This window comes from Scomber japonicus, chromosome 19 (assembly GCF_027409825.1).
Source record: "Scomber japonicus isolate fScoJap1 chromosome 19, fScoJap1.pri, whole genome shotgun sequence".
Classification (NCBI taxonomy): Eukaryota; Metazoa; Chordata; class Actinopteri; order Scombriformes; family Scombridae; genus Scomber; species Scomber japonicus.
The window spans coordinates 13744320-13768709 of NC_070596.1; the positions used below are offsets into that span (position 1 = coordinate 13744320).

The 24390-nt window shown below is 38.3% G+C and overlaps 1 protein-coding gene across 3 annotated transcripts in view; it reads right to left on the reverse strand.

Moving 5' to 3' along the window:
- The window catches only part of sardh (sarcosine dehydrogenase), a 50206-nt gene extending 28660 nt beyond the window's left edge, over positions 1-21546 (reverse strand). For 2 of the 3 annotated variants that reach the window (XM_053340206.1, XM_053340204.1), the window contains exons 1-12: positions 21449-21546; positions 20179-20368; positions 19593-19729; positions 19220-19398; positions 17668-17847; positions 16549-16672; positions 16072-16172; positions 13015-13119; positions 9211-9340; positions 7619-7705; positions 455-545; positions 103-244 (exon numbers count right to left, since the gene is read on the reverse strand). In XM_053340206.1, coding sequence (XP_053196181.1) covers positions 103-244; positions 455-545; positions 7619-7705; positions 9211-9340; positions 13015-13119; positions 16072-16172; positions 16549-16672; positions 17668-17847; positions 19220-19398; positions 19593-19729; positions 20179-20363 — 1461 coding nt within the window. In that variant the 5' untranslated portion in view covers positions 20364-20368; positions 21449-21546. Of the gene's footprint in view, positions 1-102; positions 245-454; positions 546-7618; positions 7706-9210; positions 9341-13014; positions 13120-16071; positions 16173-16548; positions 16673-17667; positions 17848-19219; positions 19399-19592; positions 19730-20178; positions 20369-20645; positions 20723-21448 lie in introns of those variants that run through there. The other variant, XM_053340205.1, reaches the window with a different exon arrangement.
- Positions 21547-24390: the final 2844 nt, after the last annotated feature.

The following is a 24390-nucleotide window of genomic DNA, read 5'->3' on the forward strand; positions in this document are numbered from 1 at the left end:
CTAACTCACAGCAGAAACACAGCTTGTTAGGCATGTTTCCTTGAACTCTTCATGAAACATCCAGTTTAACTGTCTGCACTGGAGATCAAACAGCTCATTTACCTGATGGAAAGGGTCCTTCCTCATGTTTCGGCTGGCCAGCGGCTCATCAAAGGGGAACACCACAGAGTAGTTTTTAGCGTACGACTCATGGCTCCTCTCTCTGATCCAGCGTTGGTTGTCTGTCAGTGAGTTATGGAAGCGCCTGAGACAGGAGGGAGAAGAATTCAAAAGATTATCACTCATTAAAAGTCACAATCACTTAGACTCCATTAAAAGTTTGTTATTCTGGTTCCAAATGCTCAAATCAGATTACTAAAAAAATGGTATTTTGCTTTGTGGAGTGGATTCAACCTAATAGTGATATAGCTGCAATTGCCTATTATATGGACAAGATCTATGTGAATAGATGTACCTGATGTCGTATCCGTACATATCCTTTTCAGGGCGTCCATGTATGATCCAGTGTGCCAGCTCTCTACCACAGCCACCTCCCAGCATCATACCTGGCAAAAACACAACACACACACACATAATCACACACACACATAAAAAAAGCAAAGATGACACAGTCACTCTCTCTAAAAACTAGGGACCAAGTCCGAAACCTTGACGTGTTGATAGACTCAGATTTGACCTTTAGCAGTCATATCAAATCAGTCACCAAAACAGCCTTCTATCAGCTTAAGAACATATCCAGAGTGAAGGGTTTTATGTCTCAAACAGACCAGGAGAAGTTGATTCATGCTTTCATCTCCAGTAGACTCGACTACTGTAACGGTCTTCTGACTGGACTCCTACAAAAAAGCATTAAACAGCTGCAGCTCATTCAGAACGCTGCAGCTCCAGTTTTAACCAGAACAAAGAGATCAGAGGACATTACTCCAGTTCTAAAGTCTTTACACTGGCTCCCAGTCAGCTATAGAATAGATTTTAAAGTTCTGCTACTGGTCAACAAATCACTGAATGGTTTAGGTCCAGAATACATGAATGACATGTTAGTAGAATATAAACCCAGTAGAGCTCTGAGATCTACTGACTCAGGTCAGATAGTTGAGCCCAGAGTTCAAACTAAACATGGTGAAGCAGCTTTTAGCTGTTATGCTGCACACAACTGGAACAAACTACCAGCAGAACTGAAATCAGCCCCAACTGTGAACATTATTAAATACAGGTTAAAAACACTTCTCTTCTCCTGTGCTTCTCTTAAACTTTAAATTTTAATCTTTCATTTGCACTCTATGTCACTTTAATGATTTTAAAGCAAATCATTATTTTATGCTGCAACCATATATTTGATGCTCTATTCCAATAATTTGTTTCTCTCTCTTTCTATTTTATTTTTTTATTATTAGTTTTTACTATTATTGGGTTTTATTTTTATTTCTCAAATTGCATGTTTTTATGTTTTTTGTTTCCAATTCTTACCGTTAAATGTTTTATGTAAAGCATATTGAGTTGCCATTGTGTATGAAATGTTCTATATAAATAAAACTGCCTTGCCTTCCGGAAAACACATCAATTACTGCTGAAACAATTAGTCAATAAATCAAATAAACAGCTGACACAAAATCAATAAGCAACTACTTTAATAATTGATGAATCCCTTCAGGCATTGACTAATCCGAAACGCCAAACATCTGCTAGATTCTTAAAGATGAGATTTGAGTTTGAAGTTGAACATCTTTGGATTTTGGGCTGCAACCAACAATTAACTTTATTATTAATAAGTCTGTTTTTGATTAATCATTTAAAATCAATAAAATGTTCTATAAAATATAGAAAATGTTCCTACAGGCAGCAGTAATTATGACTAGACGTACAACATAAGAAACAAATAATCTCTAACACGTTTCTCACTATTTTCTGACAAGTGATTATAAATATTTATCATAACTGCCAAATAAATCAATTTAGAGCACGGATTTGGTTTGTTGCAGAATACATTGTTTTGAACCCTTTTTCACTGAATACTACACAATCTGAACCAAAAATAGTACTCTCCCCTTCTCTTGTGACTGTGTGTAGCAGAACTAATTCATTTGGAGAAGACAAGAGCAGGTTCACAGTTCAACACAACAATTTTGTCCTCTGCTACAGTCACTATATGTCATATGACATATTTGACCCTAGCTCAGAGCTGCCCCTAAGCTACCTCATCAGATGAACCCAACCGCTGCAGTGTTCGGTTAATTTCGTCCCAATAAACTCACGAACACTGGCAGTTCAATATTTTGGCCATCCAGCCCCAAAACTGCTGGGTTAATGAGCTGCTCCCTTTTAGCAACCCCCTTCCTGTGTTGTGTTGCTGGTAATTTGCATACACCGTGTGTGAGTGTGTGTGTTGTGTGCACACACTCAGCATCAATATGCAGCAGCATGACCAGGGTGTCCTTGCATCCCTCCTTCATCCCTCTATCTCCATCTCTCATCACTTCACTCATCCACAGGCACTGTCACTTCGGGCCAAGCCTGGGTGGACGGTTGAATGGATGGATGGATGGACGGATGGATAGATGGGAGCAGGGGTGGAGAGATTGAGGGAGGACAGTGGGAGGGGAATGATAGAGTTCTCCCAAGACGCTGTGGGGACAACCAGCAGGGCGAGGTGGCACTGATAAATGTCACCCGAGATAACAACACTGATGTGTGAGTGCGTATTTGCGTGTGAACCCTCATGCTCGTGCTTCCACTCGTCTTGTCATTCCTCCTCTCTGCCTTTGCGCTTCCCCTCTCCTTCCGTGCTATCAGTGTCTTGCTCTATTATTGTTCGTTTATGCCGCTCAAACGTTTGGTCCTTCCTGTGTCATTATCTATACTCTTCTGCGTTGCTCTCAGATTCTCTTTAGATATTTATTCTCTCTCTTCAGACAGTCCTTGCGATGCCATTAGCGACTCAAAGATGCTTTTAAAGAGAGAAAATGTACATAGGTCCCCTGTATTAACCCTTCACACCATCTAGATGCCATAATAGCCCAGTTAGTGGGTTGATTTGCAAGTCAAAAGACATTTAGGTTATAACAGTGATAGATTTAAAATAAAACGTTTTTTTAAAGGAAAAGTTCAACAAAACACAAAATGTGCTTGCCAGTCTAATGTCTGTGTGTAATATATATATATATATATATATATATATATATACACACACACACACACACACACACACACACACACACACACACACACATTCTCGGGCCACCCTGCAGTATTTAAATAGGATGTATTTTACCATGACCACCTGTCCTACCTATCCCTGTTCACTCTATAAAACCCATCATCTCAATTTGACACAATACTGCCAACTATAAAGGGCCCAAACATATATAACTTGGTTATAGTTCTCATGAACAGAAATTCATTTTCAACTACATAACGGAAAGATATCAAAATGGCTCTATTTAAAAAAACGATCACAATCTTTTTCTTACAGACATCTGGCTGGGCACAGATGTACCTGCCACACTGACTGAGCCCTATTCATCCAGCTACTGTTCCTATTCACCCAGAGGGAGAGAGGGTGGAAGGACAGGGATATGGAATAGGCACATTTCATGCCTTTGAATATATTGCTACTTTTTAAACTCTCTGGCTCACTTCCTTGGGGTGACAGTACATAGATCTTTGAATTCTCAGTCCTATCAGTACTATCTGTCATTCACACAAGCTATGATACCTGCATTTTGATTGGTGAGTTTAACATACATGTTGATAATTTGGCAGATACCTGAGAAAAAGTTTTAGAGTTGTTGGAAGGTATAGCGGTTAAACAGCATGTGAACATACTGACTCACAAACATGGAAACACCTTTAAGTTAATTATATTATACATCCAAAACATTCAAGATATCATCAATATATCCTCTGTGACTGATCTGGCCCTGACCACCACTGTATGCTTTGATCATTCTCTGCCAAGTACCAGAGAAATGATTGTATTTTATGCTCAGAGCTGATGAAATAGTCTTCACGGGATCAGAAAGGAGCTGGAAATAGTCATATTCTCAAACCTAAAGTAAAAATGATTGATTTATGTTGTATTTCACAATTTTATTTATTAGTTATTTGTATTGATTGTAGTCATTTGTATTATCTTAATTACCCATCTTTTATTGTTGTCTTATTCAATTCACCTTTTTTATGCTTTTTATTGCTTTGGTATGCATTCGTCTCTAAATCTAAACTAACTGCATTTTATTACATTTTACATGACTCACCAACAAGCAGCTTATCTTTATGACAGGTCCATTCAAATGAAACAATGGTTTTATGATTTATGAGTCAATAACCATGTTTTTCCAATGCAGTCATAACATTGGAAAATCCAGTCCAGTTGGGTTTGTGCCACTGATATGAAAGGCAGCCAGAATCTACCTGTTGCCTATGGTTTGTTGTGTATTACTTTATTGCTCTGCGCTCTGCTGATATGTAGTATCATATTCAGACCAACTCATTGACCCAATCATATGGCAGACACTGGATGAGACAAAGTTTAGGAAATCAGCTGTGTGCTGCTCTTCATAAGAGGTGGGGAACTTAACAAAATGAACTTAACCAACTCATCCTTGAAGCTTCTTGTCTTAGAAAACCAAAACAAACAGATTGCGAAACACTTGTGAAAAGCCATGAATCTCATCTTTGTGTAGCTTACGGTTCACACAGATGTTAATCTTCTCATCTCTATGAAGTGCAGAGGGGCAGTGCACAGCTGCTTTCTTAAGCTTTTCTAAGCTTTTAAATGAGAGGCATCCTGGACTGAGGGAGACAATCAACCTAATGTAAGCATAATATATGATATATTACTCTCAAAGCAAATTATGCCATTCCAAAATATTATTAAGTATTATTTTTATGTTTAAAAAAAATCTTTACTTAGTTCTCAAACTTTTTCTAAAAGAGATCCTAATTTCTTGCCTTTAACCTACATTTCAAAGGCTTTCAAACTACACAGCTTCTCTTTAGAGTTACTGTCACCATCCTTTTGTGAGGTACTGACTGATGCATACCGGGAAGATCAATTGGAGACACTCTGATCCAGTAAGCTAGCCATTACAATTTGGCCCCCTGTCAAAGTTGCTCAGATCCTTACACTTGTTCATTTTTCCTGCTTCCCTACACATAAACGTCAAGAACTGATTGTTCACTTGCTGCCTAATATATCCCACCTCTTGACAGATACATCTTTAATGAGATGATCGATGCTTTTCACTTTGCCTGTCAGTGATTTTATTGTTTTTGCCTGATTGATGTAAAGGGCTCATTACAAGGTAACGAAAACACAACAGTTCTTATCTTCATGGGATTAAGCATTAATGAAAACATACTTATGAATATTACTGTCCATTACTGCAAGATGCCACTAAATTCTACACACTACACCTTTAAATATGGGCAATTTTATATGCTGTATAATGTGATCAAAAGACTCCATAAGCCATAATACCTAAGAGGTTTCTCATTATTGTGATTATGGCCAAAAGGTGTTGCAGCTAGTGAAATGGTGCAGTAGTAAGAAGCAATTAAAAAACCATAACCACAATAAATAAATGCACTTAAAAGTAAGAGTTCATTAGGATGTTTTGACATTAATAAAAAAGTAAGTTAAGGTCGCCTGGCAACAAATACAACTTGGGCAAACAGAGTTTCTGATTGCTTGGCAACCAAAATGAACTCCAGCAAGTAAAAACGAAAAAATCTTACAGAGCACTCAATGATAGATTTTTTAAATTAGAATCTGTCGACTTTGACCATGTGGCTCCTGAATTATCCCCTTTGCCTTGCCCTGCCTTGAGCCAGATAAGCTGTGTGAGTTCATGTGTGCTTTTGTTTTGTGTGATGGAGTGAAATGGGCAAAGACTTTTTCCCTTGCCAGTATGACATAGAGGCACGCGAAGAACGAATGAGAGATATGCTGTAGAGAAAAGGGAACAAAGAATGACATGAGGAAATATGGACATCCTCAAGCTCCTTCTTTAATAAAAGCTAGTGAGGATGTTTGCTTTGTGTGTGTCAGGCAGGTGGAAGATATTACGATCCACTCTCGCTCTGTATGGTCAGAGGCAAATCCTTTTTTAGAAATATCAGTGATGTCGTGCACATTTCAATCAGCTTTGTCCCAGTCTGGTACATAAAAACTTATATTAAATTACTTAGACTTGCAGAACATTAAAAATAAGGGTTGCAGCATTATTTTCTTCCTTGATTAATTTTTGATCATCATGGCCCATGGTGATATCTGACGAGCAACCCAAAACTCAAAGATATCTAGTTTCTGTTGATCCACTGCTAGTTTCTGCATAATTTAAAAACATTAAGAAATGCAGTTTTAATTAATAAGGAATTAATCAATATACATGAGTAATCAAAACCTCAGGTACAGGAACATATGAGCCCTCTGTTGAGCTGACAATGGATAACAGGATATAAATACAGTGGGGAGAACAAGTATTTGATACACTGCCGATTTTGCCAGTTTTCCCAATTACAAAGCATATAGAAGTCTGTAATGTTTATCATAGGTATTCTTCAACTGTGAGAGACAGAATCTAAAACAACAATCCAGAAAATCACATTGTATGATTTCTAAATAATTAATTTACATTAATATTTGATACACTGCAAAATCGTCAGTGTATCAAATACTTGTTCTCCCCACTGTATATCACTACCAGACTGATGGACAGAAAAGAGCAAGGGCAGAATTGTATACTGTACAGCAAGGACGAATCAGCAATTTGCAAAAACTAGGTTACATCATCTAACTACAACATCTCTTGGCATACACTTCCCAAGAAAAACAAAAAACAGATATACAAGGAACACATGTGTATAATGTCAGGGGGGTTGAAAACGTTTTAGACGTCCAACTCTCAGCATCTACCCAAGCTCCTGTCAGAACTCTAGAGCTTGACCCTGTAGTCCTCTGCTCTTTTGCCCAAAAAAATAAGCTTTCTCTCAACTGTCTGTTAACGCTGATGGCAATGACTTTACCCTTTACGCCCCGTCTCTCTCTGTTTTTCAGGCTGCTGAGATACTCACACACCCCCCCCCCCCATCTAATGTCAGAGGTATGATCATCTGTAGTGAGGTAATGGAGTGACTTGGGTTGATGTTTATGTGTTTGTATGAGCATGTGTGTGTATGTATGTATGTTCTCCATGGACTTAGTGAGGAATCAAAACACTCCATTATTCATTTGTGCCTTGAAAATGTCCACAGAGATGGCAAAGTCGAGGAAAAACACTCTAGCCATTTCTTCCAGCTTCTTTTCCTCTTTATTTTGCTGTGTGCATCCTTTTGAAGGTTCCTATGACCTTTCTAGCTCTATCAATTCATAGTTTCCTCAAGGGAAAATCTCTATACCGTGAAGTACTTGAAACCACACAACTGGGAATGATTTGTACCATTTGTTTTAGGTAATCCGACTGGAGATGTGTTTACGCTCTCTGTCATCCACGAGTGCTTTTGAGAGGATACATTTAAAAACATAAAACCTTATGTGAATATAGATAGATGGGGCCACAGCCAACATTAATCTCCCCTTTTATTCATTCTTCCATTTTTCCATCCTTGCAGCACTTACCGGCACTGTTGAAGCCGCAACCCAAGAAGAAACCTCTGACCTCTGGGGCTTCTCCCATCAGCGGCTTATGGTCTGCTGTGAATGATTCTGAGGACAGATAGCCAGACAGGCGGTGAGATTTTATGGAGAGCAATGGCAGCGAATGTAAGATACACAAACTTGCTTCATGCCTAGAGGTTTTTCCTATAATACTTTTATATGGGGTAAAAGACGTTTTATTTTATTTATAACCAATTGTGTTGGCCGTTTATATTTTATGCTGTCAGATTAGCTGTCTTCTTTTATAAGAGGTAATGTATTTCAGGCTTCCTGTTTAAATAAGTAGTCTTGTTTTCTATTTCCTTGTCATATAGAAACAGTTTGTTTAAAGACAACTATGATGGAGCTTTGCTGAATCACAAAGCTAATGTAATGAGCATTTAAGTAATTAGTAAAGTGGTGCAATTATTTTTTTTGTCTCTATCGAGCAATTGATTACATATTTCAAGTAACTTGACCAACCTTAAAGTAAGATGGATTTATTCATTGTATCTGTGAAAGTACACCATGCTGTAAAAAGCTATTTGGGAAAAGCTCCGTACAATTCTTTTTTCTGTGGTGATTCATAAAGTATTCATATTAATCTAATTTAGACCACCTGACACACTAATGAAAGCCCTGTGCAGCTAAATATGTTTGCATCTTCAGTGAACCAAGAGCTAAGACCTGAGCCTGAAAGAGACAGAGATCCAAAGTGAAGTGCTTCACTAACTGGGGCTAAAAATACACACGTGGCCTCTCTATCATACGCCTGTGAATCTTTGGACAAGTGAAGATGTTCATTAACCATATTCAATTGCCAGCTGAATAAGCCAAAGGAAAATTGTCTAACCTTTACCTTTGACTAATCCTACCTTAATATTAAACTAACCTTTTGAATTCAGGGACCTATCAATAGTCAATGCTCAGTGTGGTGTACTCACCAGTATCATATAAAAACATCTGTTGTTATCTGACTTTCTGTCTCTATAAATCTCTATTAATGTCTCTCACTCTGCTTTTATGTTTATACTCTGCTGTTTCTTTTGGTCACTCTCAGATTTCTTGGGTCATTCGTCTGTGTCTGTGTGTGTAAATATACAGTATGTTTTAGCTCTCACTTGTTTCAGTTCACAAAATCACTCTTACGTCTCCAAACAGCTGCTTTACACTAAAACAATGAAAATTTAAATTTTATACTGTAACTCTTCATGCTGCATAATCACAGCTCGCTTAGCTTCCGTAGCAACGTGCTATTGCCTGGACAGGAAGTCAGACTTGATATAATCAAACTCATCTATAAACATGACACACAGCCTGCTAGTTTAAGTATTCATGAGTGAGTGTGATATGGGAACGGTGAATAAGATATTTCACAGAAGGATACATTTCACTTTTAAATTAGAATGTGTCCAATTTAAGATGTGTCACGAGAGTTGCTTGTTCCCTGCTGTAATGCACAATGTGATGGGGAAATTTGCAAGAAGAGCTTGCAGGATTTTCACTAAAACTGGAGGCATCGCTGTGTGTGTGTGTGTGTGTGTGTGTGTGTGTGTGTGTGTGTGTGTATTTACCTGGTCCACAGACAGTGGACTTGATGCCAGTCTGCTCTAGAGCAGGAACTCTGTTGATTGCACCCTCAATATGTTGCATGAAAACATCCCAGTCCAGGTCAAACAAGCTGAAGGCAAACTTATCAGAGACCTGGAAAATATAACATACACAAAAACATCAGAGATACATCATTCCCGTTTTGTTGTATCTTAAAAGCAGCACTGTATGTGAGAACTAGTTGTTTTTCTACAACTATAAAAGCACAAGTGTATCACTGTTACATATGGCTGCTGTGGTGGGAAGTATAAAGATTATTGTTCTTAGTTTTAAAGAATAACTCCCAGACCTGTTTGAACCCTTTTTCACAGGAATTTTATGTTCCCGTTCATCTAAAAACTATGTTTCTTACAAGAACACGTCAATATTTGTGACCTGGTTCTTCTTCACAAAAAGCACATTTTTCTATTAAAGAATTAGTGGAACAAGTGGTTACATGTAGCATGTAGTCAATATCAATGTTTCATGCAAATTCTTGTATTTTCAATGTTTCTCTCCAGGTTTGTATTCAAAATAGCCTGAAAATAATAATCCCAAGTGTTTTGTTTATATTAACCGTAAAATTAATCTACACCACTGACGAGAACATTGTGACATAAGTCCAAGTTACTGCACGTGACTACTGAGCGTGTCTGTGCACACTGCAGCCACAACACAATCCTGTAACATCTGTCGAATTGACCCTTTGTCACCACAGAATCAACATCTGTCAAATCAGACCTTTCCTCTCAGTTCATTTGCTCCCATCTGGACATCTGCCACTCCCTCCTTGTCAAGTGGGCCAAAAATGCGGCCGTTAGCTCGTACAACTCATGCAGGTCAAACTGCCTCGCCTTAAAATTCTCCCCTCCTACACTAATCTGGCTGACTCAAGGCACTCAAACTGAAAATCTCAATGCCGTGGCCTAGTCCAGCAACACCAGCTTGTGTTCTGTGCAGCAATTTTATCCGTCACACATTTCTTCCCTATATCCTGGCACTGATGTGGTCGTCGCTCCAATTAAACTTGACTCATCTCCATCCTGGCTCCTCCATAGTAAAATGAAATTCACACTTCCCAGAAAAGCAGTCCCAAAAGTGATGAGGGCATACTTAAAAGAGTTCCTATGGCTTTACAATTGGCGTCAGTGACAACACTTTCAGTTGTGATTAAGAATTGAATTTTACAGGAACGTGTAAGTTGACAGTTGCTGCTTTCATGTCCCCAAAGTGTTTTGTATTATTGCAGAGCACGAGAACACTCATTTGGAGCATCGGAGAAGCTGTGCTTTTTGTCCTAGACACCACTTCTCTCAATCCCTCCCAAAGCCATCAATCCTGCCCATCTTCACTCAGTAGGCATCCTCTATTCTCTCCCTGCTAATTCTTCGTTCTGTATCTCTTCTTTCTTTTCTCCATCCGCTTCAAGACATCAAAGCAACGCTCAGCTGCAGAACAAGAACAAAAGAAGCTGCTTCTGCACAAAGAAAATCCTCTAAAATGTAAAACCACAAAGGAGTGTGTGTGGACAGGCAGGCAGCCAGATGGAAACAGAAAGTTAGGGACTCAGTTTGACAAATAGGTAATCAATGTCCTTCAAAAACATAATCTCTGAAACCTTTTAAAAGGAAGAGATTAAATGTTTCTTACTTACCTTTTTTTTTTTTTTTTTTTTTTACATTTTGGGCCTCAATAACTTTTACTTAAGACTTTTCTTTGGTTTCATTTCCACATTTTCTATTTGAATGTATTTCATAGCAGTTCAGTGGTTTTTGATATGGCTCATTATTAAACATGAACAGGCTGAATAGGTGGTAATCTTAGCTTGTGAATGATACGGGTCCAGGATTAAATTATATTGTTAGAGAGCAGATTTAAGGAATACATGAATAAATCACACAGGAATGCATGGGGAGAGAAGAGTGATAAGCGTAGGGTGCTGAGACAAGAAAAAAAGAGCAGAGAGGGAGGAAGAGGATTGTCACCTAACCTGCCAAACTGGCTCTGAGAGAATGTATACATCCATCAGGACCAAGACCACCTTTCAAATTAGAAGCTTTTAAATCAATATCAATCTCCAAAGCTGACCACCCATTTAAAGTCTCTGAATGAAAGAAGTGCCTGTATAATTCCTTTTTACAGTTTTAGTCTTTAATAGTACACCAATAAAAACACTATAATCAATAGTGGAGCAAAAAATATAAAAGGTGAGTGGGTGGTACTAAAAGAGCAGTTATGGGGTAATTAAAATAAAATAGGTTTATCATCAATGGAGCATGTATTATGGTATTCAATCTGTCTATTAGAAAGGAAATAGCTCGTGTGTAGCCAATAAGATGCTTGCATTTCAGCAAACAATACTTTATGAGGATGTTTCTCTATGAAAACATCATATCACAAAATAAACCAAACTTTTCAAATCTATCAGTGCTTATCATTATCTTTATGCTGTGAAGGAACTTTACATTCTAAAATTCAACACAGCAACCAGGAAAAATCTGATCGAAGAACAAGTATACAAGATTTAAAGGTATACTATGCAGTATTTGTCTGTGGGTGTTTGTAAACACACAGTTTTAAAAGTAGGCCCCTCCTCCCCAGCTTGACACCAAAGCGAGATAGAGAAAGAGAGCAGCAGAAGTTCAGCTAGAGAGTGAATGAAAAGAACAAGTTACGCTAGAAAGAACAAAGCCTGAATCATATAAATAAAATATTATTTTATGTTTGTTTCGCGGCGGTCATGTTATAAAGTAGAGCTTCCTGTCTGCAGTGCCTTCTCTGCTCTGCATGTGTATATCTTAGCCCCACCCTCAGTCAGACACAGAGACCTGCAGCTCTTTATACATCCATGACACAGACACAGAGAGCAGAGCAGAGGAGAGAGACAGAGACAGCGATGTAACATGGTCACTATGCTATGAGTCCTGACCTCACACCCTGTTCACTGTTACTGGCTGAAGGCTACAACACCCACTGGCCAAAGGTTGATACCCAGAAGTGTCCTGAACACAGCAAACAGGGTCTATGAAGTTCCTTTAATACACTGCAGTGATGATTGAAAGGAATTTCTTTTGAATTAGTCTTTACACTGTTTTTTAAAAAGGAAAATCCTGCATAGTATACCTTCCAGCATTTTATGGCAACTTTCAGTTTTTAAGTTCAGTATAAGTTTTTAATACTAAATACTGGTTTAATGCAGGTGGTCGGAACTAAAAAAGTGAATTGAGTGAATTTGATACCTGACCACACCTAAGAACTAAAAAGTGACGGATTCCATTAGACCCTGCTGTAAGTGGGGAAAAAACAACTCATTAATTTATTTTATATATCTCTACAGTATACTATGTGTTGCATGACTTCCAATGTTGCTTGGACAGTATGAAAGTCATGCAAAGAAAAGCAGAGAAAGATGCACTAAAATTAATTGAGTCAGCCCACCTAAAGTTATTTGAAAGTGTTGTAACACACACACACACACACACCTACACACAAGTCAAGTTATGAATATGACCTCCAAGCTAATACATCAGCAAGCAATGAAGACAAGTGAAAGAAAAACAAATTAAATAAGAGATGAGGTCAAAATGACAAAGAGAATGAGAAGTATATAAACAAGATAAAAGTTTATTAAGATACCTGATCGGAGTATTTGATTTTATGTGGAACAAGGCAGACATTACGTCATGCTGCTCAGTCAGGCACATGGATAGTTAATGCACAAGATTTCAAAGACTCACAGTTACATTATGAGAGAGATGGTGAATCTTTCAAGTAATATTCAAGTTTACCTCATCCCAGAAGACAGGGTTTTGCTCATAGCCACCCACAGACAGGGCGTCACCTTGGAGGCGCAGGTAAACTGATGCATCATGGTCCCTTACATTTGGCATGTTCTGCAAATAATGATCAAAACATGCATTAGTCAAGACACAGCAGGAACAAAAAGGTGGGCAGATTCAGCCTCACACAGGAGACAGAAGAAGATTAACTGAGTTTATGAAAAGTTTTCATTTTCTTTTTTCAATTAATTATATGGCCTTTTAACTTTCAAGACACTTTACACAGAGGCATATGTACAGAACAGGGCAATACAGGACTTAATAACCATACAAATCTCCACAGCACCAGTGGCACATACCATGACATACCTTAACAAACCATAGATGATTTCATGGTATGTCAGTAGCTTCCATACCTTACATGAAAAAACACTTTCAAACCACAGCAAAAGACAACAATCATCCTCTTGTGTCATGGTAAATACTCTAGCAGAAGTGTCTGATGAATAGTTACAATTCCGGTATGTTGTGTCATTTGTATTCATCCTGAGTGCTTTCATTCCAAAGTCAATTGGCTCACTGGATACAAAACCAAAATACCAGTGAACAAGCTGACATTTGGAAAACAGCTCATTACATATAATAAAAGCCAAACTGTTCTTTTCTTCTCTCTTCTGTGCAGTACAGTACAGTCAAGCAACTTATTCCATGTAATCAATACGGAGCATTACACTCTGCGTCCTTCTCATACTCACACAGATAAAAAACATATAGAAAACATCATCAGCAAGTCTGGTATGTTCTTAATTCAAAGCTACCATAGCCTGCTGGGACAAAAACACATATCTTTTCCCTCGTAGAAAAGTGGTCAGCATAACATGTTTGACCTGACAAGTTGCACACCCTAGTGGGAACAGATTTCCTGATGTGTGAGTGTGTCATTTTGTGTGTGGGCTGATGTGTGTGTACATGATGCAGCAGTAATGCTGGTTAAGCTGTTCTTAAACTACATAACACAGAGCAGGTCTGACAGCCTGGCTAAAACCACCGGCCTCTAGAGGATGAGCAGAGTTATACATGTGCACACAAACTAAATCTAACATACATATAATCAAAAATCACAGTGTACAAAAGACATGTCAGGCATGTGTTATGTATTCATCCAGGGGCCTCTCTGAACCCCCAAAGACACATATGATCAAGATGTGTGGATACAAAACAAAATAACCTGCATTTCTCTCATATACTAACAGCCACACGTCATGCTAATGCACAGTAAGCAAACTGAACCCTTACAAGGTGAAATATAAATGGTCACAGTGCCCCCTGTTGGTCATATAGACTTAATACAGACAGATGAAGGGATTTCTGCCTTCATGGGGAATACAATGAACCTTAAAAATTGTGTTTAAGTTATCTATAATTCTTCTAACATTTTTGCATGTTTTTGTTGTAAACATCATGCTGCTTTCTCTAATCATAAAAATAACACCCAATAACATTAATGCCAGGCCTAGGCAGCCATATTAAAATTATACTACAAGCTCTTGAATGATAGTGCAAGAATACAAATACAGAAATAATGAGATGAAAGTGTACTTTCAAAGTTATACAGACATTTAAGGTTACAGAAAATGTGAGAAAAACACTCATTGTGTTTTAACAATAAATTAAGAGTTATAACAACTGAATCAAACACAGCAATAAGGAACATAAATACCTTAAAATATGTTTGGGATAATATGATTCAAAAGACATAAATTAAGATACAGGTGTGTTTACAGAGGGAATTCTGTGTCCCTCACATAGTTTGACTTTATCTGCATAAGCAGACAATCAGAAATGGTTATTCCCAAAGAGAAGAATATCAATCAGTTCTGGCAGATCTTTATGATGACATCTTTATGTTGCATTCCTTGAATCCCGCATACTAATTTCTAGACAGCCTTTGAGTTCTTCTGTGTTACAGTGACTATCATTGTTCAGAAAACTATTTTCAAAGTACACCATGTCTTGGTAATCCCTGGAAAAATGAATAACAATAATGGCAGGATGCACCATCTCCCTACTAGCCTTTACCATGGTGGTAGCAAAACACCTTACAGCAGTCTGGACAATGACTGCCTCCCATCGACACCTATGGATGGCATGATCACTCTGACCTCAACCATCACATGTACTAAGTGACTCCTGGGAAAACTTAATTCCAACATAACATGGGCATAAATGAAGTTTGAGTCACTTAAGCAAGTTAAGCAAGTCTAGGATCATTTCCATTATCAAAGGCTCAAAGACCAGAGATTCCACATACCAAGAGCTTAAGGTAGTAGTACAATGTAAGCTTTAAAAATTCAGACCAGAGGCCACAATATCAGCTGCAGCTCCTACGGCAGGCAGAAAGTGGAACCCATCCAAGGCAGTGCAGAAGGCGAAATCCGCTCTCGGGCATAAAGATATTGTGGTCTGAGTGAAGCACGGAAGAGGCGATTTTAAAATAATGAAGTAGAATTATGTGTCTTACAGGCAAAACGGGGCCAATGGACAAGATGGAAAAACCTTGAACACCAGAACCTTGTTTAAGAAGGATTTTGGGGAACCAGTGGCTTAGGGAAGACCCATCATGTCCCCTCTGTTGACAAAGGACAGACCCCATAAACACAACCCACTTGATGTTCTGTTACTATGTGCGCCTATCAGTGAACGCCTGATAACCCCAGTGAAATATTTGCCCTCTACCCTGACTCCAGTACTGACTGATGAAAACTTAAGAAAAAAAAAGTCCCATGAGTTCAACTGAAACAATAAGCAGTCATATTTGATCTTCTGGTGCCTTATGTTTACATCGGTACAATAATTTACAGACACAGATTTGATGTAAATTTCCTTTGAGGAAATAATCCTTCAAAAATCAATAAGCAGGAAAAATTTGAGAATCATGTTTGCCATTAGCCAGCATACTATCGCGCCTACCGAATGGTGAATCTATTGTTGCTTAAGTCTTGCCTTTTTAATAAAAGGTCTTGAAGCACAATTTAGCTGTTAAAATATGACAGATAGTGATCCTACCTGTATGCCTTCAATTCTTTCTGTCACCACGTAGGCATGGTGCATTGCAATGAGAGGCACCTTTACTCCAGCCATTTCCCCGAGTTTAGTGGCCCACACACCTACAGGTAACACACAGAGACAAAAATGTCATAAACACGCCACATTTACTTCTGGATATTTGCCTTTTGGGCAGTGACACCTGGAAAATGTATCAAAGTATCTATGGTAAAAGTCAAATGCAGCTTTTTTATTTAAATGTGCTCATAGAAAAGGCACCAACTCAAGGCCTGCATGAATAATATGTAAATGATTGATTAAAATGAATAATCAATGTTACTTGAACATTGATTAACTTGAATTGGCAGGGAGATCTGTTGCATCTAACCAAACATTAAAATCTCCTTAATCGAGGTTGCACAGCACTGGTGAACTTGCATGTCTTTTTTTTTTTATGTATTTGGGATGATGAGTTAGCTGATCTTAACTGAGTCTGACCTGCACAGTTCACCACACAAGGTGTCTCGATGGTCCCATGGGGGGTCTCAACTGCCTTCACCCTCTTGACCCCGAGGTCATCTGTCCGCACTTGAATACCAGTCACAGGGCAGTTCTCAATCACCTGGTGTTAAGAGGACAGTATGAGTTTTGTAATTAACAGTTTAGAGAAATTTTACACTATATGTTCAGCTCCACCCTGCATGCAATCTGCAAATAGTGCACTTAAACTACACTAAGACTAGGTAAGAATTAAATAACTAAGGATACCTGCAAATTGATTTCCTGATCTAATAACTCAGCAGATAAACCAAAGAAGACCTGTTGCTAACTGTCATTTGAGGGCTACTAAGGAAAGATGACTGATTTGTATTTACTTTTTTTAGGTTAGTATATTTCTCTCATAGCCTGAGCTGAAATTGCTCTCCAGAAACTGTGCACTCTTAGTTGCCATGGTGATAAAACTGTCAGTAGCTATATAGAGGCCAAAAAGTCAGTAGCCTGAATCCAACTTTTGAATAAAACACACTATGACAGCACGGATCAAGTGTGGTGTTATCTATTTAATTTACTAACTGCAATTCAAGCACTCGTCCGTTTGAAACAGCAATTAATGAATAGCTGTAGACAAGGTTATGACACAGCTATCTAGACTGTATTTTCTTGTTCAGATAAGGTGCTATTTTTGCACTGTACTGTTGGAGTAACAGAGAGATAAGAAGGGGATCTTTGTCCGAATCTGCATAACAAGTAGGATTCTTTAAAAACACTAGAGGAAAATGGAAGAATTTTGGTACGTCATAATGAGTGATTTGCGGTGTGAGTGGTATTTATTATATCTGGATGATTCACATAATGTTCAGTCCACAGAAAAGTATGCAAAACTGAAATTTAAAATCACATGCACATGACTGTAAAGGCTTATAATTGCAGTTGTATTGTAGTTGAAGTAGATGGCTTACTTAACTCAACTACTGCTCTAAAAATCTGCTGTTCTAAAAATACAAAGAATAACTGATGTGTTAGATGTGTGATGTGTGTGCATGTGCTGTAATATATGATGCATATCCATGAATTGAAAACACAATGGTGTATACTGCAGATAAGTATACACATTACCGTGGCTCCCCTGGCAGAGGCAGCTCTACTCAGGGTGGTACAGGTGCCTGCTGGGTCCATGGTGCCGTCTTTTGGTACATACAGAGTTCCATACAGATCGTCAACATTCATCAGTGGATACAAGTCTTTAGTCTCCGCAGGTGACAGGACATGGGACTCGATACCATAAACTTTACCCAGCTAGAAATGAGGGGAGATGATATGTTTTAGTCGTTATGGTCTTTTATGATCTTGCCTGAGAAAGACGCATCAAAATCTGTCAGGATTTTGCATCAGATCCATATTGAAATACATGTATTTGTCTTTTCGGACAACAACATCATAATAAATCAATGTCACAAAGGAAATGTATTATTGTTCTGCTCAGCGAGAGCTTTGATTTCAAATTGTGAAACTTAACCATTCCTGCTACACTTGTTATATCAGAGGGCATTAATCACAACATCAAGACTTGTCGACGTTTATTTCTAATAAAAAATGAAAGAAAAAATATTTTTAATCCAGATAATTTTAAACAATCTAAAAAATGGAAGCCATAGTAATTGTCTCAAACAGGACATTTTCAGTGAACTTTGAACTCCAAACACATTTAGATAAACAAAGCTTTTCATGCCACCTCTTCATGTTGTGCAGTGAATGACTCATTTGCAGTTTAATGTACTGAGAAGCCATTGCAATAGTTTAAAATCAGTTTGTTTTCTACGACAGAGTATTAGGGCCAGTCAAAAAAAAAAAAAGTCCAGCACAAGAAAAAAAAACAGGCAAAGAATAAAAAAAGAAAAAGTCCAGCAAAAGAAAGAAAAAAAGCCAGGCAAAAAAAAAAGAAAAGAAGAGAATGAAATTGATATGATACATTTATCAGTTATGAATACATTTGCACCACTTCAGAAAATCACCTTCACACTCTAGCTGCTATGAGTCAGTCACTCTACTAACTAGGTTTGATCCTGTGGTACTGTTTTCTTGTGCCAAACTTTTTTCTTTTTTTTTTCTTTTTTTTTGCCTGGCCCTAATATTCAGACAAAGTTAGGTGCATTTTTTTTTTAACTCCTGAGATGTGAAAGTCTCTTGTTCTGATAACAGGTGATAACAGTATTATTCATGAGCCATTACTCGTTGGTAGCTCCCAACTGACAATAACATTAAAATGTACAAAAGTTACATGTAGAAATCAGGTTAGGTAGCAGTGCAGTTGTTGTACATGTACATGCACTGTATCATCCTGATAGCTGCATTTACACATGCATTTTTGTGACGCAATTACAACATAATTAATACTTCCTTTCTCTCTCTTTTTGATATTTTGATGTTAGCATTCACCACCTGCTTTGTGGTGGACCTGTTGCTATGGATACAATTTTAAAGTTATAATGACTAATGACTGAATCGTATGCCAGTTAATTACAAATTACAATAGTTCCAAATAAATGTAGGAGTTGTATGTAGCAGTCATTTATATCAGCGTTTGACATTAGCAAATGTTGTCCAATTTAATATATTTACCAAACGAATGCATATGTCTTTTCCAAAACCTGACAATCTTGTTTCTTACCGACATAAGGCGCTTGTATTCGTCCAGTCTTTGCTTGTTGGAGGCAATGAAGAGTCCTCCATTCTGGATCCAACCTGTGTGGAGCCCTGTCTCCTCTTCCAGGTCTTTGCTAATCACATTCCTGGTGTGGGCCAAGAGCTCAACTTCAACATCGCTGGGACGAAGCTGCCACAGCAGGCCTGGTGAAAACACATGTATATATATTAGGTCATGCACAAAAATATTTAAAAATTAAAGACTTGAAGTACAGGTTCTTTAGGGGTGAATGGTATAAGGTGTATAATATTGGGTTTGGTAGAAATGCTGTACGTGGCCACACACACACACACACACACACACCTTACACCTGTCCATAAACTGAATAGTTCATTACCTGCTGTATGCCAGGTGGTGCCAGCAGTCAGTCTGTCTCTCTCCAGCAGAACTACGTTGGTCATCCCCATTTTGGCCAGGTGGTAGACGGTCTGACAGCCCAGACTGCCTCCTCCAATCACCACTGCATCCACTGACCTGAGGCAGGAGGCAGATAACCAGAGGTGAGCTGAGAAAATAACTTTGAAAACTGGGTAAAAGCAATGCCACTTCAAACACGAGCATGTGACACAGTTGACTGAATGGAACCAACCAAAATTTACTTTTTGTGAATGAATAAAATAATAATTCATAATAATATTATTCCAAATTGATGTTTGTCTAATAAAAAGACAAAAAAAAAATTCAGACTGTTCCAGACCTGAGTAATGCACTGAGCATCTACAATCTTGTCTTTAGGTCATCATGATTATTTTTACACTGTCAGCTGCTCCATTATCACTCTTCTATTGATAAATCAGCTTACATATTAATCAGCTGTACTGATGCAACAATTCAAATAAATGCTGACCTCAAATTGCAAAAGATAACCCACATTTCCACAGAAGATCACTCCATCCATTCACCCATGTGTTGAGTGAGCTCACCTGGGTAAAGGTTTAGTCGGCCCAGATGAGGCTCCATCGTCCTGTTTGAGTGTCTTCTCATAAGGGACACTTTTTTCAGTGGTATGCTCTGAGCTGTAGGACCGGGCACTTGTCCGGCATAGGGGAGAGAGAGGAGGCCGCACCGCAGACACCACCCGACGAACTGCACTCCCTAGGAAGGCCATTCCCCCTGTGGAAGACACAAACGGAAAGAGTGAATCTCTAGATGTGCATTGAAGAGTGCAGAATATTCACATAACTAGTTTCAAAATCATTCACAAAAACATGACACATGCTTGTAAACGCTGTATGACATATTCATAGTAATTCAATATTCCAATCCAAGCTTTGTACCACTACACAAAACTGAATGTCTTCTCCATCTCATGGTAGAAAAAGTTCAAAGTAAATATTGTGAAACAGTCTGGTGGTTTTAGATGTTATTAAAACGTCAAGTCAGCAATCACCTGCTCTGTGTCCCAAATTTCAACACCAAAGGTTGCAAGTCAGCAGATGGCACAAAAAATACAAGAGCCAGTGAAAACAGAACTCCTCTACAGAGGACCAAGGTCCATGTTGTCACATTATCACCTAAAAAGACATCAATGCATCAATGAATTTGATGTTTGCAGGCTGGAATCATGTCCTGACATGGGGCATCTGCCCCAGCTTCAATTACTCTTTACATTACAAGAAGCAGCATTCATCAGCTGATGTCAAGTCTAATAAAAGACAAACATTAGGTTGCTTACTTCACATAACTGGTATTACTATGACATGCTGAACTGACCCTGGATAACCTCCACTGGACTTTCAACCGTCTGAAACAGCTGTTCATTCACCATTTGACTTGGCTTGGCTACTTCACACGTATACAACCTCCAATAGTTTGAACAGGGAGTTGGAGGATATGAAAATAAGTAGCAGATCAAGTGTGTAGAAACGAGTGCTCATGTGCAGCAGTGTTGCAGCAACATCTCCCGCCAGCTGCCTCCAGCGCATACGTTTTACTGACGTGAGCAACACCCATGTCACTTTATTGCATTTCAGGAAGAATAAGTGCGAGAATGTGTATGACAGAGCAAGCACACTGAGCGGGCGACACACATCAGAGCCTAAAAGCTACAGTCCAAAAATACCAAACCCATCCTGCGCAGCTGCAAGCACTAACGTGGCAGAAAACTCTGCATGTGATCTCTCACACCAACCAGATTAGAACTAAACCGGCATGCTACACTAACTTCAGGTCCGGTTCCTCATGCATACTTACAGTCGGTTCCGGTTGTTTGCGAAGCCGCTCGATGACGCGAAATGTGAGGATGCGGAAATCAATGTTTGCAAGAAAACTGTGTGAATCTTGGGAAAAATAGTCCCAATAGTTGTGTAAGTCAGAGAAGCGGCTTCAAAGTATGTCCCGGGAGTTGCAGGGAGTGCAGTTCTTGCTTTTACCTCAGTGCGACCAAGAGCACTGGTAGTATGCTCAGACATAAAAAGCAGCAGAGGGCGGGCAATTTGGGAGCCAGTAGTAGTAGTAGTAGCTGTAGGTGGTTAAATAAGGTCACTTCATATTGGTCACATGAAACACAAAATGTCAAATCCTGGACAGGTCAGTGTGCTTGATTGATCAAACCATACATACAAACCATGAATAGAAACCAAAGGCTACATGAAGGAAAAATAACTTTCTAAAAATGTCTAAAATCATATATTATGCATCTGGTAAAGGTAAAAAAAAACACCATCAAAAACACTCTCTCTCTCTCTCTCTCTCTCTCTCTCTCTCTCTCTCTCTCTCTCTCTCTCTCTCTCTCTCTCTCTCTCTGTATGTTACAGGGCATAAGGGGAGCAGCTGGAGTTTAAAGTCCTCCAGGTCCAGAGATCAAATAGAGCAGAAGTAGAGCATCAGATAAGCATAAAGCATTATGTATGTTATGCCTTCATGTGTGTGATAACAGTAACAGTAACACAACATTATGAAACCTTATACTCTGTGTTGCCCTGAGCCATTTCTGGTCACTCCCACTGCCAAGTGGACCCCATGAGTCCCCACCTCCAAGCCAGCAGCCAATAAGGTGCTGAGTTTATGTTTCCTCCTGTGGCAGGAGGATCTCTCCAGTTCATACAGCTTTGAGCAGGACAGAGGCTGAATCCAGGAGCTACAGCCAGTCTCTCTATTTCACGTCCATGCTTGTGTCACACTCTATGTCTGAAATTGATCAAATGGTCCACAACAAGATGTGAATTCTGTTGTCTTCTTTTAATGACTAGCATATAGAGTATTCAGATAGGCGTTTAAATGTGACCTATCTGATGTTCCATGTTTCAGTAATTAGATCATGTAAACTGGATAGAATACTGCATGTGCAAGCTGAAGTATGCTTAATGTGTCATGCACCTACTCCAATACAAAAAATGTATCAAGTGTTTTTGTACAGAGAGAGAATAAGACAAATACAGATTATATCAAACTGAGTCAACAGGCATGATCTGTCTACTAAACTGGAGGAAATTACCATAAATGATGGTTTATGTAAAATTCTGTCCAGACACAAGAAATATTTGTGAATAACAAAACTGTTTTTCCTTGTATAATCTGGGAATATAGTGTTGATTCTTACCTTTGCACTTGACGTGTGAAGCCAACCAAACAGGTAAACACCTCATCGCACGTCATGACTTCACACTAAAACAGGACAGACAGCCTGTCACATCACACATAAACTTGCATTGCAAAGGTTTTTAGAGCCCATCATTTTTTACAGTGACTGTCATTAATTAAATGATGATTATACTGATTGATTAGAGTCAGCAAAATTTAAAAAATCTGCAACTATGTTTTGAAAAATTATTAACTCCAGAAAATTCTACTCTGCTTAGTCCAGTTTGTTATGTATGAAGATATGATTCCCTCTTGTGGTGGATTTTTGTAAGTACAACATCTGATAGTACTTGTTCAACTTATATTTAAATACTTCTCTTTCCACAGAATGTAACAAAAAATGCATCATCACATTCAGACAATGACATGTAAAAACTAATTTTTATTAACATTTTAAAAGATTGCTTTACAGTTGTCCAAACATCCAATTTCATAACATTTGATTAAAATGAATCACACTGAGAAAGGCAGAAAAGCCATTGCACTTTGCACTTTGATTACATGCTGTACATCATGTTGTGTGACTCCTCTGTCAACCACATCAATCAAAACTCAAAAAATAAATTAAGACATATGCAGGAAAAGCAACACTAATAGGAACAGATAAAAAAAAATGAATGCATGAAACCAGATTAAGTGAAATGTTAAGTGTAGTATAACACAAGGGACGCCAGAATTAAAACACCAGTTACTTGCATTGCATTCCTAGATTGATAAGGATCCCAGTGATGTTACAGAAGGTTATTAAGGGCTATGTTTTAACATGGCTTAAAAAGACTACAACTGCTACAACATGTGTGAAACAGTTTATATTGCTTGGGCTCCATCCAAACAAATTATGGAAAGTATCTCTGCTCTCTCTCAGGCAAGGCTAAACAACAGATGAACCGATGCAACCCTCTTACACAACCCATTCACACTTCACACATCTGTTGATTTCATACAAACGGCTGAAGTACCCACAAAATGAGTTTACTTATTTGAGCTGAGCATGTCTAAAATACTCACCATTGACTTGTAAAATCATTGTGCAGTGTCAAAAATATGCACCTGAAACAACATGCTGGCAATCTTTTTGTAATTATTGATAAACTATTTAAACATACATTTCCAGAATAATGAGATTTTCCATTAGAGTAATGCCTTATATACTGTAGGTATACTCCTTGCTCTTTGGTAGGTAAGGCTACACTTATTGTAGCTATATGTTTTATTTCAATAACTAAACAATGCCATTTTGCTGTCTCAAAAATCAAGAAGTGAATGAGTAAAACGAGTTGGTGAGAGTCCTGGTAGTAAATTAAGACACAGCCTGAAGATATAAAATAGTTTAATGAGCCCATGTTGTGATGTTTGTCTATTAATGACTTCATTTTATAGAAGCTTAAATCCCTCAAATGCAAACATTGTGTGTGTAAGTGTTAGTTCCACTAACAAAACACTTCCTGAATTTAATCTGGTGCCACTGAAACAGTCGTATACTGTCAATAGAAACCATGAGGTACGTCTGCTTTAGAACAGTTCATGTAAGAAAGGGAAATACTAATGAGTCC